The 19,371-nt window shown below is 48.6% G+C and overlaps 1 protein-coding gene across 13 annotated transcripts in view; it reads left to right on the top strand.

Moving 5' to 3' along the window:
• The window catches only part of CACNA1C (calcium voltage-gated channel subunit alpha1 C), a 656,633-nt gene that overhangs the window by 577,971 nt on the left and 59,291 nt on the right, over positions 1–19,371 (top strand). For all 13 annotated transcript variants that reach the window (XM_058656024.1, XM_058656022.1, XM_058656023.1 and 10 more), the window contains 8 exons: positions 1,988–2,094; positions 4,797–4,884; positions 5,349–5,456; positions 6,224–6,276; positions 6,600–6,746; positions 8,262–8,463; positions 10,241–10,399; positions 11,016–11,126. In XM_058656024.1, coding sequence (XP_058512007.1) covers positions 1,988–2,094; positions 4,797–4,884; positions 5,349–5,456; positions 6,224–6,276; positions 6,600–6,746; positions 8,262–8,463; positions 10,241–10,399; positions 11,016–11,126 — 975 coding nt within the window. The remainder of the gene's footprint in view (positions 1–1,987; positions 2,095–4,796; positions 4,885–5,348; positions 5,457–6,223; positions 6,277–6,599; positions 6,747–8,261; positions 8,464–10,240; positions 10,400–11,015; positions 11,127–19,371) is intronic.

The raw sequence follows: 19,371 nt of genomic DNA, 5'->3' as shown, positions 1-19,371 counted from the left end.
CAAAATTTTTAGAAGTAAGGACTACATGGATGACATCAGGAAAAAAAAAACAGCAAGGGAAGGGGACTCTGAGCCTTGGCTTCTTCTGTTGTCCTGCACGCCACCAAGAGTTTCAATGCATGCCCTGTTTCCCCAGCACCTGCTTGCTCTTCCTCCTATAGCCACTCGACCTTGGGGCCTGCCTGGGTACTATCCTTCACCCTGCCCCCATACATGTGCATGTGCTTTCTGAAGTGCTGTCTCATGCAAGGGCCCCCTGACCCCACAGAGCCCCCAAGCTGCAGAAGGACAAAAGTAGGTCAGGTGAGCCCCACATGTCCTTGTCCATACTGAATGGACAAGACTCTGTTGGAGCTCTGTGGTTGTTCAGAGAGTCCAGGTCAGGAGTCAGGAGAGCTCGGGGCCAGTACCTTCTCCTCTAAGACTGAGAATGAGGTGCTAGGGAAGGTAGGTGTCTGGCCTTCCGCAGGCTTGGAGTGGTCTTTGCAGGAGCTTCCTGAAGGCTAACTCTGGGGTCGCAGACATAGGACAGTGAGCCCTCCGACAAGGCAGCTCTCTTCCTCTGCATCTTTTTATGTAATCTACCCACTTCTAAGCACTGTTGCAGAACACAGGTGCCCAAGTCCCCTATGGCCCCCTGGTGCAAAAGATAAGTAGAAAGAATTGGGTTACAAGAGCTATTTTGGTCCCTTTCCCTCCGTGTTTAGCTTTTGAATTGCTCTGCAGATGCCCGGCACTAGGCATGCTCTGATTCCAGAGAGATAAATATGCTCCCAGGTGACCAAGAAGGAACTGTTCTCAGCTTTCCTACCATCAGCAGCTCCAGATTCTCATCTCTGGTGGTACTTCCTCCCATTGCCTTGGCCAAGCCTCCTCCTTCCCTTGCCTGGATGTGTGCCCCACCTGTAGCTCCCGGCAGTCCAAGGGGAAAGGCTATTTGTTGAGCATCCTCAGTGCTCTGCAGGAGGTCACAGTGACCAAGTCTTGTCTTAGTCCTCATCCCTGCTGCGAACACCTTTTCAAATTCTTCAAGGAGCTTCCATGTTATTTGTTGCAAGAGCCTCAAAGGTGCCAGGGAATGGTGGCCCCCTGACCACTGTGGGCACCAGACTTGCCTGATAGGGGAAGAATCCAGAATTCAAACCCCAGGCCCAGCGACAAATTTGTCTGTGGGAGAATGTTCCACATTTTACATGTAATGACTCAGTTGGTGACCCTTTAACATGGATATTGAGGCACTTAATATCAGCCTCACTTCTAAGGTGAGGAATAAGGTGCCGAGAAATCTGTTACTCCAGACTGATGGGAGGGGTTCAGACCCAGGTGTATGGGTTCCTATCCACTGGACCACTTAACCCTTCAGAACACACCATTCCTGCAGTCCACAAACAAGAAATTGGGATAGACTGGCTTAGCTTTCCAGCACTCAGGAAGCAGAGGGGGCCAATAACTAGAGTAATTGGTTAAACTTCTCACTGGGCACTAGAATGACCAACGGTCTCAATTTCCCAAAGACTGAGGGTTTCTTAGTACATGGGGCTGGGCAGCTCAGAACAGCTGCTCACCTTTCAGGGTACCCCTCCACCCTCCCTAGCAGGCCCTGAGGGCAAGAGCATTTGGAAAGGAGGTTGAAAAGCAGGCATGCAAGGACAAGAGCCTAGGGACTGTGAGAACAGGACCCCAGAGGACTGGAGCAGTGGATGTGTGATGGAGAAGACAGAGGGAAACTAGAGAGGCCAACAGGGGCCGTTTGAAATGGCTTTGATTACGGGACTGCAAACTACAGCATGATCTGGGGCTGGGGGCCTGGTGACAGTATGGTGGCTGAAGAGCCATGTTCTTGACATCATGTCTCTTTCGGTCCTTCCTGATCCCCATAGGCAGTGTCCAGGTCCCTTCTGGAGGAGGTTGTGGGAGGAAGGTTGGGTGAGGAGGCTCTGGAACATGGACCATATCACCCTCACTGCTGTTTTTTCTGCCCCTGCAGATGACTGCCTATGGGGCCTTCCTGCACAAGGGCTCCTTCTGCAGGAACTATTTCAACATCCTGGACCTGCTGGTGGTCAGCGTGTCCCTCATCTCCTTCGGAATCCAGTGAGTAGGGCTTAACATAGCCCAAGATGGCGGTGTGCAGCTAAGAGTGGGTCCCCAACTCCAGGGACCTTTCTGAGGGTAGTATAGCATGATAATGATGTGAACAGGCCAGGGCCTCTAAAGAGAAATTGTCTTCCAACCTGCTCGGTTGTGTGCCCAAAGTCCTTTTGCTGCCAGGAACCTGCCATTGTCATGACCTTCTCTGACCTTCTAGTCCTTCCTCCCTCTGCTTTACCTTGTCTAATCAAAGACTCTGTGTGTGTGTGTGTGTGTGTGTGTGTGTGAGAGAGAGAGAGAGGGGGGGGGGGGAGAGAGAGAGAGTGGGGGGGAGAGATAAAGAGAGATGTGGGAAGAGAGGTAGAGAGAGTTACTGATTCTCACCTTGGCTTCCTTGGTAACTTTTTAAAGACAGGTATCTGCCTGGACTCCAGGGCCAGTCTTTTATTTACCTGCGCTGGGGTACAATCTGGGCCAGAGGGTTTTATAAGCTCTCCAGGTGATCGCTCTTGCACAGCTAAACCTGCAGATCTTTTTCAGATCTCACTACTAATGTGTTCCTCATTCTAAGAGCTACTGTGTTATTCCTGCACTTTAATTTTTACATTTTTACTTCACCATCAAAACAAAATAAGAGCATGAATTCCATGAGATAGGACAAGGCAGGTGGTGTCATCATTATATTGGAGAGGGGGAATGTTCAAGATTTCAAGAGACTTCCTCAAGGTAGACTTATCCCTACCATAGGCAGGAAAAGGCTGAAGTCCCTGGGCGACTTTGGCATCTGTCACCAAGAGGAATTTCAGGGTCACTGAGGAGGGGATGGAGATTGTGACCTTGGAAGTGAAACCCTTTTCTGTGATCTTCAGCTGTGTTATAATCCTAAATTTTCTTCCTGGAATCCTACAGAGCTAGACCACCTAACCTGCCTCCACCACCTAACCTGGGACTTCTTTCACCTGTTTTCCTGCATTTGGCTTTATGGTCCTTCCATGTGATTCAGTGCAAACTGTCCACCTCCCACAGCTTCTGTGAGAAAGGACGCAGTGATAGATACCAGTGTCCTTGAATCTCAGAATAAGCCTCATGAACAAAGGACCTCTGAACCATCCACTTTCAAGCTCATCATCCCAACTGCAGAAGGAACATCACCTGTACTTACTGAGCCAGTAGTCCTTCCCTGGGCTCCTGTGTGGAAGCAGGGCAGCCACTAGGGACACTGCAGAAGATGGTTCAGCCAGATGCTTGACAGGGAAGGCTTGCCATGGACTTCAAGCTGCTTATCCTGCTGTGGCTAATAAACCCTCATGGGTTAAACGAGCAGCTCTGGAAACCATCTGGGCACATGGCTGCTGGGCCTGGGGAGATGTGCCTCTCCTGTCTCCTTTCCACTGGGGAGGACAGCAGGTGCCTAAAGCTCCCAGACACTCTGTCTTGGCCTTGGTCTCCCTGCTGTGTGGAACCTGTTGGGCAGCAACTGTGGAGTCCTAAAACTGCCAGAATACAGAGGGCGTTCCACACAGAAGTGCCCTAGGTGACTCTCAGGAAATGAGTGTTGGAAAATACTCTCCCCACACCTGCCATCTTCAGCCACAAGGCCAGAGGGAAGACCATTGCTGTGATGGTCCTCAATTGTGAGATCTTCAACAGGCATAGATATAAAAAGCACTGTTGATTCAGTCCATAAGAGAAGGGCGCTTCAGACAGCTCATGGAACATGAAATTAGAGAATCAGGTTACTTTTTGGCAATTTTTTAAAGCCTGTGCTTGCAAAGAATATTTTAAAAATTCATGGAAAATCTTTGTTATAAAAACTATGATCAGGAGCTGTTGTTGTAGCATAGCAGATAAAATTGCTGCCTGTGACCTTGGCATTCCATATGGGAAATGGTTTATATTCTGGCTGCTCCACTTCCAATCCATCCCTCTCCCTGCTAATGGTCTGCGAAAAGCAGTGGAGGATGACACAAGTGTTTTTGGGCCCCTGCCACCCATATGGGAAATCCGCACGAAGCTCCTGGCTCCTGGCTCGGGCTTGGCCTAGCCCTTGCTCTTGTGGGCCTCTCTGGATTAGACCAGTGAATAAAAGATCTCTCTTTCTCTCCCTTTCTGCCTGTAACTATGTCTTTCAAATCTGTTGGTAGTAATTAAAAAAAAAAACTACATGGTTTTCAAAATATTTTTGTACCAAAGAAGCTTATCCCTTTTCCCACAAACTTTTTGAAATATCTGCAAGTGTGCCAAGCCCACTCAAATGACTCACATAAAGTTATCATTACATTCTCACAACAGCTTTAAGAGTTGGTCACTGCCCCATTTCACAGATAAAGAAGCAGCGTGGCTCAGCGAGGTCAGTCTGTGTGTCACTGTTGACCTGCTGGCTAATGGCAATCCTGGGGTGTGAATTCAGGCTTGCTTGCTCCAACTTCTCTTCCTCTGACACCGTGGCTGGCCTCTCCCTGATCCCAGTAAGGAATATAGCTTTTACTCACCGACAGGAGTGGCCTATCCACAGGCAAGCCCAGGGCTCCCAAGGGGACTGTCCCATTCTGTGACCAGAATGGGAAGTCAAGAATGAGTCCCTGGTGAGTAAGTCCCGAGAGACCCCACACCTTTTCAGGTGTGCCTGGGCCCAGCCTGTCAAGATGTCACCTCCTCACATTCTTCCAGAAGCTCAGCTGCCACCCTGCTTTTCTCTCTCCAAGGTCCAGCGCAATCAACGTAGTGAAGATCCTGCGGGTTCTGCGAGTGCTCAGGCCACTGAGGGCCATCAACAGGGCCAAGGGGCTGAAGGTGAGAGGCACAGGCCTAGCAGGGGGCTCTGGCAGACAGAGGAGACGACAGGCAGGCCAGGGCTCTGCCGTGTGAGGGGGCTTTGATCCTATCACAAGGCCTTGTCTGTAATGAGCAGATGACCTCAGCCATTCAGAACCCAGTATCCTAAGTGATACTGCAAAGGGCAGACCTCCACACAAACCCCGTGTCCCCTCATGGGGAGGAGTCCTCTGTATTCCCACCGCCAACAGGAAGTTAGCAGTGGAACTTTGGTCACCTAGAATCCCATATGGGAATTTGTTGCATTGGCTTCCATCATTCCCTCACTGCTCAGGGAAGGTTGCTTCACCTCTCTGAGCTGACTTCTTCCACTTGTGGCAGAGGGGTTGCCTGTACTACCATCCCAGAGAGGCTCCTGGCATGACAGCAGGTGTTATCTGAAGTGACACCCCTTTCTCCGGCCCCCTCATTCCCCCCCACAGCACGTGGTTCAGTGTGTGTTCGTTGCCATCCGAACCATTGGGAACATCGTGATTGTCACGACGCTGTTGCAGTTCATGTTTGCCTGCATTGGAGTCCAGCTCTTCAAGGTAAAGTCTCAGCTCTGATTCATGGTATGCCACCTGCCCTTCCTGTCCATGTTTCCAGGAAAGGGACCTGGCAGACACATGGAAGAGGATATGGCCCCATCAGACTGAGAGTGGTGCTGCAGCCCCACCTCAGACTAGTAGAGGATGAAGCACAGGCCCACCAGGCCAAAGGCCTATCACCTTCTCCACTCTCCTGCCTTCTTCCACACTGCCCTTCCTTCTGGCAAGAAAGGGGAGACGTTTCCTTCTCTAGAGCCTCATTTCAGTCACTTCCTTAACATCTTACTATCTGCCACATCACATTTGCTTTCCCATGTGGTTTTTCGGGTTGGTCTAGATAGCTCTTGGTACTTCCAGCAAGCCCTATCAACCCAGGGTTATATTTAACTTCTGCTCATTTCTGCCTTCATCCATTTAGCCCTGCTGGTCCCACACCCAAAACGTCTTACCCTGCCCTCCCTTGCCTGTGTGCACTGCAAACTTGCATAAATCCCTTCCCCACTAATTCACACCACCAAGTCCAATTCCTCTCGCTCCTTTCTCGCAAGTCCAGATGTCAGGGGCAGAGCTCCCCTTTGCTGAGTTCTAGCAGCATTCTGGCTACTTTCCTTTCTGGGTTCTGTCTTCCCCATCCACGTTCTGCCTCACCTGCAAGTTTTGATCCCACACTCCCTAGCTCAGCACTAGGCGAAGCTGTGCCCACCAGTTGTTCTGTGATTGCTTTGTTGATGAACGGACATCTAATCACTCTGTTCTCTGCCTTCCAGGGCAAGCTCTACACCTGTTCAGACAGTTCCAAGCAAACTGAGGCTGAATGCAAGTGAGTACAAGCTGGAGGGCAGCTGTCGCCAAATCTGCGAGCTCTAGGGAGCTGTGGCCTTGGCCTGAGAGGAGGGACAGCCCTCCTCCCTCAAACCCAGAAGCAGCACAGCTTCTGCCCCTGTGTCATTTGGCCCCATTGACATGATGTGCAATGTATATTATCTTCCCTGTAAAGTTCTGCCCACTGAAGTTTCCAGTGGCTACAAGTGTGAGGTGTAAGCCTGTGCCATCCTATCCTGCCCCACAAGCCAGGAGTCATTGGTGGCTCAGGTGCAAAGGAAGCTGAGTGACCTCAGAATTGACTTTGTCCTCCTCTCTCAGGGGTAACTACATCACGTACAAAGATGGAGAGGTTGACCATCCCATCGTCCAGCCCCGCAGCTGGGAGAACAGCAAATTTGACTTCGACAATGTCCTAGCAGCCATGATGGCCCTCTTCACCGTCTCCACCTTTGAGGGGTGGCCAGAGTGAGTCAAGGCCCACCTGCCTGATAAGAGAGGGTCTTCCATCATTCCCCAAGTCTTGTTCCTGTTCCACATTAACTTGCTGAGATCATACTCACGTGTGACCTCACCAGGCCCTGGGAGTGTGTTTATAGAACAACCTATGAACCACACTCACTGCTGAAGTTTATGTGGAAAAAGAGGTAAAAGGTAAGTTTATATTGGTGTAAAAACTTTTAAAATCCAAGAGTAACATCAGGAGCCTTCAGAAAGTTCATGGAAATGCATACTCTGATAAAACACTTGGATTTCAAGTATTTTTACACCATGGTAAACTGACCTTTTAGCCCCACATTTCGCCAAACCTCCTTGACATGCTCCCATAGGTCTTCCTTTAATAAGATATGAGCACATAGGAACTCTAGGAAAAATCAAGTCTTTTCCCTCTTAGCTCTGTATCTTAACCTCAGCACGAGTCACAGTGTTGAGGTCTCCATCATTGCTATCATGGCATCTGAGAACAGGGGCTGGGAAGAATTTCTCCATGTTTTGGCCCCGTCCATTGCCATCCTATTTGATCCTAGTGTGTACTTGGAGAAGCCAGAACTATCAGGGGAGTCTTGGTTTCATTAGACTCTGCCCCAGTCCCCTTAGAGGAAGCCTTGTCTGTGTTCATGGTAGAAAGTAAACATGGTCAAAGTTGGGAGTCCCAGCTCTCTGCAAGGCTGTGCCTTCACACCTGGGCCAGCCTGGAAGCCTTACATGCTGCTGTGTCACCTCCATCAGGCAGCTTTTCTGCCAGGAGTTCCATATTTCTCTGTATGGGCACCTGCTTTCCCCCAGATGGATTCTAAGGAAATGAACATCAAAAAGTCCCCAAATCTCAGTGTTTCTGTTAGAGGCAGCACTGGGATCTTTTAGGTGAGTTACCATTGTTGTACAGTCAATACAGATTATACCTACAGAGTAACTAAGTCCTGTGCAAGGTACAAAGGCATGTGAGGAGATGCTCCCTGGCCTTGCAGAATGACCATCCTCACCGGGTACACGCCCAGACCTGGCTGAGTGGCATATGTATGTAAACTTCCTAAGGATCAAACCAAACCTGGGTGCATGATCCAAAGCTTGTGAGGAAAGTTGGTAATTCTATCTCCATGGATACTTGCTGTCAGCTAGAGTTATTTTATGTTTCCTCTGACATCCTTCGAGTCCATGCCAGCTTGCAAAGCTGTCTCAATATTTACCAGCTTTCCCATATTTAAAGTGGATGTCCATGGCTCATGCTACAGTTCCTTGTAGTTTTGTGTGCCAACTACTCTACAAGGCAAGGATTACTGTCTCTATTTTACAGATGAAGAATCTCAGGCTAAAAGAGGTTCTGTCATGCTCCCAAGGTCACTAGGCCAGAAAGTGGCAGGGCTGGGCCTGGGGCTCCCACCCTGGAGCCGTCCCAGGGACCCTGGGCTCAGTGGAGCTGTCGTTGCACAGAGGTGACCCTGTTTCCATGCCTCCCTCTTTGGCGCCTGTCCCGTCCTGCAGGCTGCTGTACCGCTCCATCGACTCCCACACGGAAGACAAAGGCCCCGTCTACAACTACCGTGTGGAGATCTCCATCTTCTTCATCATCTACATCATCATCATCGCCTTCTTCATGATGAACATCTTCGTGGGTTTCGTCATCGTCACCTTCCAGGAGCAGGGAGAGCAGGAGTACAAGAACTGTGAGCTGGACAAGAACCAGGTAGCGCCCCATGGTGCAGTAAAGGGAAATGGTACAGATGGAAATGCGGCCCATGTAAGCAGTGGCCATGGCCTGCAGCTCATGAACCACCAGGAGAGGAAGGGCTGCGGTCTGGATGGAGGTCCATGTGGGTGTCAAGATCTCCTGTGCTCTTCTCAGACAGAACAGGGCTTCCGGCCCTTGAGCCAAAGAAATGCAAACTGCCACACATCTCAGATACAGTGACTGTGTTGGGTAACACATTCTCATGAAGCTTTTATCAAAGGAACCTGTAAAATAGGCTTATGCCCTGTCTGGAAATTAATAAGCTGGAAAGCACCTGGTGTTAGAATCAAGAGGAGAGAAATAAGAGAGAGTGAGGGCTCTTGGCAGGTGAGGGAGCAAAGAGCTCTGGGAAACTGCTCTTTTGTGTCACTTACCAAACAAGAAGACTGGTGCAGGAGGAGGTTTAAGAGGGTGTAGGGAAGCCGGTCCTGCCCCAGCAGACTGGACTCTGTCCCACCAGCCTTTGCCCATGGCTGACAACCCCCCGTGGCTGAGTAGTGGAGCTCTCCAGATGAGCTGCGAGTGCAGTTGCTGTGATTGCCACCAGCATGAGTCACCCAGGCAGCTAGAACTCCAGCTAGAAGATGTTCCTTAGGTCAGTCTCTCACAAATGCTGGCTCCCTGCAGTGCAGTAACCAGGCATCACCAGGTAGGGGATGGAGTGTGGTGCCCTGAGCCCAGCTCCCCCTGCTGGATCTTTGACACCAGCTCAGGTGAAGACTCATCCTTCCAGTGGCTCAGCAGACTGGATGGAAAGGCAGAAAAGAGAGGCCAGAGAGTGTATGTAGGTAAGAGTTGGTAAGAGCCTGGTCCAAGTCAGGTGGGTGACAGTACAGATGGGAGGAGGTCAGAGGAGGTAAAAATGAGTAAGGCTTGGGGATTGGCTGTGGAGGGAGCAGTGATACCCAACATCCTGATTTAGGGACCTAGGTACAGTGCAGAAAAACAAACCAGGCTTTTGCTGGAGTCCCCAGAATATCAATTAACCCAGGAGTTCCTCTCTGTCAGTGAACTTTGTCTTCTGAACTTGTGAACATGAACACATATGGAAGGTTGATTTAAGACAGAAAAGAAAAATCAAGGCAGTGGGCAGGTGCCATGGCATATCAGGCTAAGCCTCCACCTGTGGTGCCAGCATCCCATCCCTTATGGGTACTGGTTCATGTCTCAGCTGATTCACTTCTGACCCAACTCCCCACTTATTGCCTGGGAAGCAAATGCAGGATAGCTCAAGTCCTTGGGTAGCTGCACCCATACGGGACTTTAAGAGAAAGCCTCTGACTTCTGACTTCAGATCGGCTTAGCTCTGGCACTGAAGCCATCTGGGAAGTGAATCAGCTGAAGAAAGATCTTCCCCCCTCTCTCCGTCTCCATCTCTCTGTAACTCTGCCTTTCAAATACAAATAAATATTGGGAGAAAAAGAAAAAAGCAGGAAGTACCCCCAAGGAAGGTCTTTGACATAAAGAAGTAGTGGGAAGATGTTCCTTAGGTCAGTCTCTCACAAATGCTGGCTCCCTGCAGAGCAGTAACCTCTTGTGATATAAATACAGAGCGTTGACTGGAAATGCCTGTGTCTGGATTAAGGGAGAAATGGAAAAGCAAGACATTTCTCAGAGCTTACTTCTCCAGCTGCCAGAGGCAGGCAGACTCAGCTATGCCTCTCCGCTCATGCAGATGTCTGTAGAATTCCCTCTCTGTCTTTCCATTGCCACCCTACCCCACCACGTTCAGCGGCAATGTGTGGAATACGCCCTCAAGGCCCGGCCCCTGCGGAGGTACATCCCCAAGAACCAGCACCAGTACAAAGTGTGGTACGTGGTCAACTCCACCTACTTTGAGTACCTGATGTTCGTCCTCATCCTGCTCAACACCATCTGCTTAGCCATGCAGGTCAGTCCTGGGGACAGTCTGTTGTCATGGTGCCTGTGATGGGAGAATGCGGGGGGAGGCTCTAATGTTGGAAGTGCTGTATGACGGTCACACTCTGCTACCTCTCTGATAGCCACAAGAGGCAGAGAGAGTGGACAGCTCCCCTCTTCTCCCAACAAAGGCCAAGAGTCCTTCTCTGCTTTCTGAATCCATGAGCCTCTGGGTTGACCAAGAGGTGGGAAGGGAGAACAGAGGCTGTGCTCAGTCAGCATTGTGGGGAGGGCATGGGTGACAAAGAGGTTCTCTCTTCTTCCACTGCTCAGATTGGTCAACTGGTGCCTGCGCTCTCGGGAGTGTCAGGAGCCTCCATAAAGTCCTTACAATCTGTCAGAGAAGGCACACGGAACTCTACTGCACTGGCTGCCAGTGATGGTGGAAAAGCAAGTACATGCTTTCTTGCCGGAGGCTCCTGCCACATGGCTGCCCACAGATAGCTGTTTGGGCTTTGTGGGGTGGGGTCTGTCCAAGGAACATCTGTGTTGAGAGGAGGGCCTCCAGGAATATTGCACAGCTCCCTAGAAGGAGTAAGGCTCTCCCTGCCTGGTTCTCATGGCTCTTTCCCTTCCTCTCCACTCAGCACTACGGCCAGAGCTGCCTGTTCAAAATTGCCATGAACATCCTCAACATGCTCTTCACTGGCCTCTTCACTGTGGAGATGATCCTGAAACTTATTGCCTTCAAACCCAAGGTAGGCCTCTGGTTCACGGGCACTACGGAAGCTGATAAGAAAGGGCTCTGGCAATGCAGGCACTGAGAAAGGCAGAGTGAGGGAGAAATGTCATGAGGGTAGACATCCCTCCTCCCACAGCAGAGGCTCCAACCTCAAGAATGCTAATGGGTTCTCGTGTACCAGGTCAACTCTTTGAAAGAATATTTCATTTGTGGTCCTAGCCTTGACTGGCATCATGGCAAGTGGATTCTTGCTTAAGCCTTAGGCAGTTCATGACCTTTCTCCTACCATTTCCCACCATGTCTCTGGCCCCATTCCCCAGCCAATAAGACAGAGGCAGCAATACCCACAGAATGGCAAACCAAACCTCTCCAGGCCTACCCTCCATAGGTCTCTGCTCTGCCTTCCTCCCTTTTTATTAGCTCTGAAGTGACACCTCGTGGAAAACTTTAGCCAGGCCTGCACATGCTCAAGATTTAGGACTTCCGCCTCCAGGCACTCCCAGTTTCCTGTCTCATAGTCCCTTATACTTTCTTGAATAGAAAGAGTAGGTACTTTAAATTTTCTTCTCTTTGCTCCAGGGAAAGGAGGGAAGATTAGAACCATTGGTTAAATGGGACAAAGTAGAACAAGGTTGGATTATCCGTCATTTGGGATGATCTATGCCCTTCCTAGCCAGCTCTACTCTCCTCCTCCTGGCTCTAAGAGAAACCAATAAGGGTGAGCAGGGCCTTCCACCTCCAATCTCTGTCACCTGTTGGTGACAGGTCAGAGTCACCAACGTCACTGACCTGGGATTCAGAGGGAGGTGCCAGCAGCAACTCAGCTACCCCAAGTTGCTGCTGTACCCTCTGGGAGCAATGGAGGGAAGAGTTGTTTCCAAGGAGACTCGTGTAGTTATCCACTGGAGCTCCCTGAGCCTTCTCTTGGCATTCTTTCCTGTTTCTCCCAGCTGCAGCAGAAGTCAACAGGAGGTCAGAAGGAAAAGCCTGTGTTTTGTATTTAGAGTTTTACATTCCAGAATTAACTAGGAAAAGGAGAGGGTCCTCTTTGGTCGTTGGATCCATATTCTGTAACAAGATTTCCATAGCTGCCTTTGAATGTGAAGTCAGCATTATGACAGTGTACCCTATATGGCACACACATCACTGCATGTAATCACTACCTTAATCAGATGAGTGTTGGCATCTGTAGGGACAAGGAAAGTGAGGCTCCAGCAATTAAATGCCCAGTGTTAATTATGCTGCAACTACTAAGTGGCTGAACTGAGGTTGGAACCTTTGACTTAATACTTGATGTTATTTCCAGCACAGAAAGCTGTTACTAAGCACTTTTCAATGTCAAGTGGTCACGTAGGGCTGTCTCATAAAGAGAGGGAGGCAGGGAGGTAGAGAGGCAGGAAGGGAGAGAGAGAAAGGGAAATAACCTTTGAACGATTTAGAAGATAAGTCAAATGATGTTGCTACAATGCTGGGTCTTCCTCGCTCAGAGCAGGCCTAGAAACATGGCTAATTTTTAGAGAATGAGACTCCTAATAAATATCAGTGGGTGATGATAGTGATATTACCATACCTCCTCCAGAGAAAGAAATAGCCCTTTTTCACTTTCCTCCCAAGACTAGCCCCACTTCAGGTCCCAACCTAGCAAGGTGCACCTTGCCTGTAGTGCATCTCTCTATACACCACCAGATTCCATGTCCCAGAGTCTAGGAAATCCTGGCAGGTTTACCACCCACAACAGAGTGACCCAGTGAGCTTAGGCATGCAGAATCATTGCCAAGTTGAGCTTCAGTGCCAAATGACAGCATCTCAGTAGGAAACTGGCACTTTGTCTAGCATCATCAGACATATGACTTAGCTATTTTAAAACCTCGAGTCAGCCCATGCTTGACTCAGTTATGTGTCTGATGATAGATGCCTGTGGTCACTTGCAGAGCCCCACAGTAGGCTTTCTGAATCACGCATGTTCATGAGCATGCAAGATGGATTGGGAAGCCTGCCCTAGGAAACACAGACACTTGACAGCTGCAGAAATCTCAGTCTACAAGACTACCTGTGTCTAAGCACGTTTCCTGGGAAGCGGCTAGTTGAGGTGGCCTAAACTAGACAGTGCCTCCTGGAGTCCTCACTCTCTGGTTTTCTATCACGAGAAGAAAAAGCAAAATAACAGAGTCTTTTCCTCAAAATAAGAAGAGAGCCATCCTGGGGCTGTTTGCATTTCCCACATGCCAGGGTCAATTTGTGCCTCAAGGAGAAAGAAAACAGGGACCCTTCTTTTCTGTCAATTTGGCTAAAAGGGCATCTGCCAATAGAGAAGTGAGGGCTGCTGTCTGGTTGGCCAGAAAAGGCTGAGAGGTTGGCAAGAGCATTAATGGGAGCCAGTCCCCTGGATCCTCACTAAGCTGTCTTCCACTGAGGAAGAAGAGCCTCAAACAGAAAGTCCAATCAGAAACCACTGGAGCTCTGATGAAAATATCTTACTGGATCAGTCTGCAGAGCAAGCGGGCCCCCCACAGCGATCTGAACTTCCTAACAACTGGCATAGCTCCTAGCAAGTAGGATTGTGTCCTGCCTGGGTCACACCCCTGGCATGATTGTTGGTAGCTGTGGATTTGTAATGAAAGCTATGAAAGCACAATTAGACACACGGATGGAGAACACTGACCTTGACTATGGTCAGGGAGAAGTCACGTAAGTTGTCACTGCCCGGACCTTCTATGTCCTTGCAGTCTCAGCACTTGGTTGGTTGCTTGACCAATGGGTTGGCCAATTGCCTTCTATTGCTCTGTTTTTTATGCCACTCAGGAAATGAACAAGCAGATATATGGATGGAAGGTCACTCTCCATCCCTCCTTCTCTCTCCATGTAACTCTGCCCTTCAAATAACATAAATAAATCCTAAGACAAATTATTTACTGCTTAAGAATAAGTCCAACAGGAAGTAACTTAAAATCTGTACAGAGAAGATTGTAAGATTATATAGAAAGGAATTTCAGAAAAGCTAAGACATCAAGAACAGTATGTTGATGAATTGGGTGACTCAGTAAGATAGTATTTGGTACTGTTGTCTGCTGCTGTTACCTCTGACTGAAGCGGCAACCCTCGTCACTCATTCCCCATTCCAAGGAGCTTTAGCTTTATCATGAGGTGATACATCATTTTTGTGAAGCTTAATTTTTTTTATTTTCTTGTTAATTTTTTAGCTTAAAAACCAAGAGATGGAGGTAGAGGTATTAAATCTGATTCATTCCCTCCACGGTGCTGAGCCAGGCCAAAGGAGGGAGCCTGGAAATGCCATCATGTACTCCCATGTGGCTGGAAGGGACCCAGCTACCGGAACCATACCTGCTGCCCTGCAGAGTGTACCAGCAAGAAGCTGGAATTATAAGTAGGGCCATGACTCAGACCATATCAGGCACTCTGATATGGGCATCCCAAGTGGTGTCTTAACCATTGCACCAAGGTTTTATAAATCAGATTTCTCCTTATTTCTTTGCTGGCCCCAGTCTCCACCAGGAGAGCAAGCCCTGGAATTTTTAAGGTGCAGGTAGCCTAAATGCCATCACAACGTCATCTTGAGGGAACTGCAGATGGATGAGCAGGGAACAGGGAGCTACCGCATGACTTGACCCTCCTACGCCTCTGTTTCCAAACAGCTAGCTGGCCTTGACAGACTGGGGCTAGCCTTGAGTGAGGTCAGCTTTACAAGCAACTAAGGAGTGGGGACAAGTTGTGTCCCAATGAAGCTCAGCTGCATCCCTAGGCTTGGGAAGTTGGCCCTGTGAGAACGCAACGGAATGTCACCTGCAGCCTCCCTGGGCTCTTCTGGTCTGCACTCACTTTTAAGTGGATTGCTTTCTAATGCTAGTTCTCTGTCATCTCTTACGTCAGTCTTTCCCTTTTGCCACACTTTCGCCTTACCCGTAGAATGCCAAGGCTCATCTTAATGTACCCTGGTAGTGGGTTTGTGTAAGACACAGCAGAACCAGGCTACCAACATCTAAAGCCATCCTTTGCTCCTTCTTGTGGCTAACACAGTCAGTCTTCACTGGACTTTAAAGATTTCATCGGAGTTTTCACCGTTTCCTCTTTTTCTCTGCCCCCTAGACCTTGTCCTATTTTATCTCACTTATTTCGAAAACCCTTTTGTCTTTGTGTTTGCCTCAAGTTTTGCTTAGACTGAAGTTTATCAGTAACTCAACACATATTTTCTTGAGCACTTGATGTTCCAGCTGGGTTTGATTTAAATAAGCCTCCCTGACTCTGCTTTATCTTTAGTATTTTTATTTGAGTGGTTTAGATTTATTATTATTATTTAAAGGCAAAGACATAAGCGGACAATCACCTTGTTTATTTCCACTGGTTTATTTCCCCACATGTCCACAACAGCCATGGCTGGGCCCAATCAACCAAAGCCAGAAACCTGGAACTCCATCCAGGTCACCCATAAAGATGGCAGGAACCCTAAGTACTAGCGCCATCACTTGCTACTTCCCAGTGTGCATACCAGCTGGAATGCAGAGAAGACTCAGTTGTGGGGTGGAGGCATCCCTTGCAGCCACTAAACCACACTGCCCCGCGCTTCTCCCCCTCTTTGCCTCTCCAACTCACCGTCCATCTTACTATGAAGAGCTGTTGTTCAGTTCATATTCATTTTCTAATTTAATGAAGTTATCGGATAAATACCTTAACCAACTTTGTATCAATTTCTACAACCTAGCAAGGGAAGTAACATACTTTAAGTGCCTATGAAGAGCCAGAAAATGGGATGTAGACTTTAATATCTTTATCTCATTCAATGCCTAAGACAAGTGGAGGTTAAGGAAAGACTAAGGTTAGTAACACATTCTTAGTAACACGTTAGTAACATGAGATTGTAGAGCTGGTTTTTCTGTTTTGTTGTTTGTAACCAAACATTGGCTATCCTGTTTCTTAGGTACTGCACTTTGTTCCAAGAACCTTAACAAATGTCATTTAATTTAAATTAAAAAAATACTTGGGGCCTTTAAAGGTATTTATTTTTTTTTTTTTGTTCGAAAGTCAAATTTACAGAGAGGAGAGACACAAAGAAAAGGTGTACATGTGAAAGAGAGCTCCTCACTGACTGATTTACTCCTCGAATACCACATAAGCCAGAAGCCAGGAGCCTTCCCTGGGTGCAGGGTCCCAAGGACCTGAACCATCCTCCATTGTTTTCCCAGGCCGTAAGGAGGCAGCTGGAATTGGAAGTAGAGCAGCTACAACTAGAACCAGTGTCCAAATGAAATGCTGGTGCTGCACGGTGGAGGACTAGCCTGTTGATCCACCATGTTGGCACCAATAGTAGGATTTTAATGCAAGTTTTAGTGATTCAAAAGCCAAGCTCTCCAATGCACCTCACTGAGACAAGGTATATGAGCAGGCTGCTTGTTGCTGTGCCTTTGGTAGGTCCTTGATATTTCTTCCCTATTGGAAAATCAGAGAGCTGTTTCCCCAGTAACAACTCTTTGGAGCTGATTGCATTTCTTATGTCTGTGTCCTCCTGCCTCTGAGGCCTCTGCTGACCCCTCGTCCTCTCATGACACCGTTTGTCTTTGGTCTCTTTGTTTTCCTGAGTTGGCACTGACGTTATAGATTTTTTTGTTTGTTTGCTAAATCTGAATTGACAGCTGTCTGAGAAAGAGAACTCACCAAATAGGTGAGTTCAGGACCAGAAAGTTGTAGCTGGATACACACTCACATATTCATGTATATCCACACATGTGCATGTAATACACACACATGCTCATGTATCCACACATGTGCACATTCCCCATGACACACACACACACACACATCCACTTACAGTAGAAAGATGTGCAAGTTGCAAAGACAAAAATCAAATGAATGAGTCCCTTAGACAGAGACTGTTCCCTATTCACCGCCGGGTCCCACAAGAATCCTCCGGTGAAAGTTCAATGCAGGGGTGCGTGAGAATTCTACAACTGGAGCCCAAAGAAAAGGAAAGAGTCAAAATGCAAATGTCAGAAAACACTAAGATTGTTGGCCTTGCGGAAACCTCTACACTGTGTTTGTTTTGAGAGGCAGCTTTCTACCAAACCACCCTGGACTGAAATGTCTCCCTGAGTGACTGCTTCTCACCAGGGTTGCTGGATCTGTCTTTTTCTTCCATGGACATTACTGAGCATCTCAATGATGGTGTGGACACACGGTACCATCAGGACGCTCAGTACAGTAGACACGGCACACAGAAGCGCAACAGGTGCAGTTCAGCGAGGACCATAGCAGAGGGGGCAGTGGCATCTACCTTCCATAAGGCAGGAAAGCCTCCATGAAAGCTGAGTCCACAGAGGCTGAAAAAGGGGCGGAAGAAGCGAGGGATGAGCAAAAGCTTAGCTTGTCCTGGGTGTCGAGAGCAAGGAGAAGGGGTGAAGAGGCCCGAGCAGCCCTTGATGACTACAGGGGCTGGGGCACAGAGCAGGTGGGGAGGGGTGGGTGGGACATACCGTCTGCTTTGCATCTATGAACCAGCAATGTGTAGTGGAGAATGCTGGAGTGGGAGAAAAGAGGATTTCGGAGCGTGTGGCCAGGCTCACAGGTGACAGTAGTAAAGCTGGAGATTGGGGAAACACACTGTGAATATCTTGTAACCATAAAGTGGATGTGAGCATGAGGACAAGAGCTCAGGAATGGCTCAAGGGTTCCTGACTGGTGTCTGGGTGGACAAAAGGTGGCATCATTTACTGAAATAGAGAGAAACTGAAAGGAGCCAGGTTGATGGGGGATGTTTTGGGTATATATGAGGTTAAAGATGGCATGTGGGGATAGGCGTTGTGGTGCCGCAGGTTAAGCTGCTGCTTGGGACCCCTGCCTCTCACGGCAAAGTGTATTGGTTGAACCCCAGCTATTCCATGCCTCTGGTCCAGCTGCCGGCTAATGTGCCCTAGCCCCAATTATTGGCAGACATTTGGAGAATGAACCAGCAGATGGGACATCTGTGCCTCTCTCTTCTCTTTCTTTCTCCTTTTCTCTGTTACTGTGCCTTGAAAAATAATCTGTTTTTAAAAATTTGTGGAAGATAAATCAGCTTTGTGGTATAGCAGGGTAAGCTGTGACTTGTGACATCTGTGCTAGTTTGAGCCCCGGCTGTTCTGTTTCTGATCTTCCTGCTAACGCCCTTGGAAAACATAGTAAGATGGCCCAAGTGTTTGGGCCTCTGTCATTCTTATGGGAGACCCACATGGAGTTCTGGCCTCCTTGCTTTACCCTGAGCTAACCTCAACTCTTGTGGTCAATCATTGGGTAAATCAGTAGATGGAGGATATCTTTTGTCTTTCTCTGTATCTCCCTCCCTCCCTCCCTTCCTTTTTTTCTCTCTCTCTTTAACTTTCAAGTGACTGAACAAAGCTTTTTTTAAAAAAATTTTTTTTGCTTACATAAGAACTTCACAGGAACTGTTAAGATTTGAAATCAAGCAGGTGATCTAGGCTAGAGTTCATAGAAATTCTATTTTCAGAAAGAGACTTAGAGCTGCCATCTGCTGGTTCGCTTCGCAAATGCCCACAGTTACCAGACTGGCCTGGGTGAAAGTCGGAGCCAGAAACCCACACTGAGTCTTCCGTGTAGCTGCAGGATGCAGGTGGGCTGCCGCCAGCCCTTCTCAGCGCCTGCAGTGGCAGGAAGCTGAGCTGGGAGCCAGAGCCGGGCATCGGAACTGGACTCAGAGCAAATCATTATGGCTCAATGACGACAATCCTAGCCACTCACAAGAAATGCACAGATGTATGGTTGTTTTGTTTTGTTTTGACCATTTACTTGTTTATCTGAGAGGCAGAGGACAGAGAGAGAAGAGAGAGTGCTCCCAGCCCATGCCTCACTCCCCAAGTAGCCACACCTCGGCCAGCCATTGCCCATGAGTTTGGCACTCCATCCGGATCTCCTACATGGGTAACCGATTCCCAGGTACTTGTGTCATCTCAGGCATATTGGCAGGGAGCCGCCTCAGAAGAAAAAATGACCAGGATTCGAATTCTTGCCCTGATATGGATGCCAGAGTTTCAAATGGCGTTTTAAGTCGCTATGCCACAGGTTGCCCCTCCCCCCTAAATGCACAGTTCTTGAACTCTCTTTGGAGTAAGGGGTTGTAACATCCTGCCAGGTGGACATTCAAAGTACTGAGGAATTCCCTGAAAGCATCTTGGGGAGGCTGGGGTCCCGTCACTCACCACTGTGTTCAGTCCTGCTCTGTGGAGAAAGGCTCCCCAACCGTGTTCCTATGGAGACTG

The sequence above is a fragment of the Ochotona princeps genome, chromosome 27 (assembly GCF_030435755.1).
Source record: "Ochotona princeps isolate mOchPri1 chromosome 27, mOchPri1.hap1, whole genome shotgun sequence".
Lineage (NCBI taxonomy): Eukaryota > Metazoa > Chordata > Mammalia > Lagomorpha > Ochotonidae > Ochotona > Ochotona princeps.
This window is presented reverse-complemented; position numbering and strand designations above follow the sequence as displayed.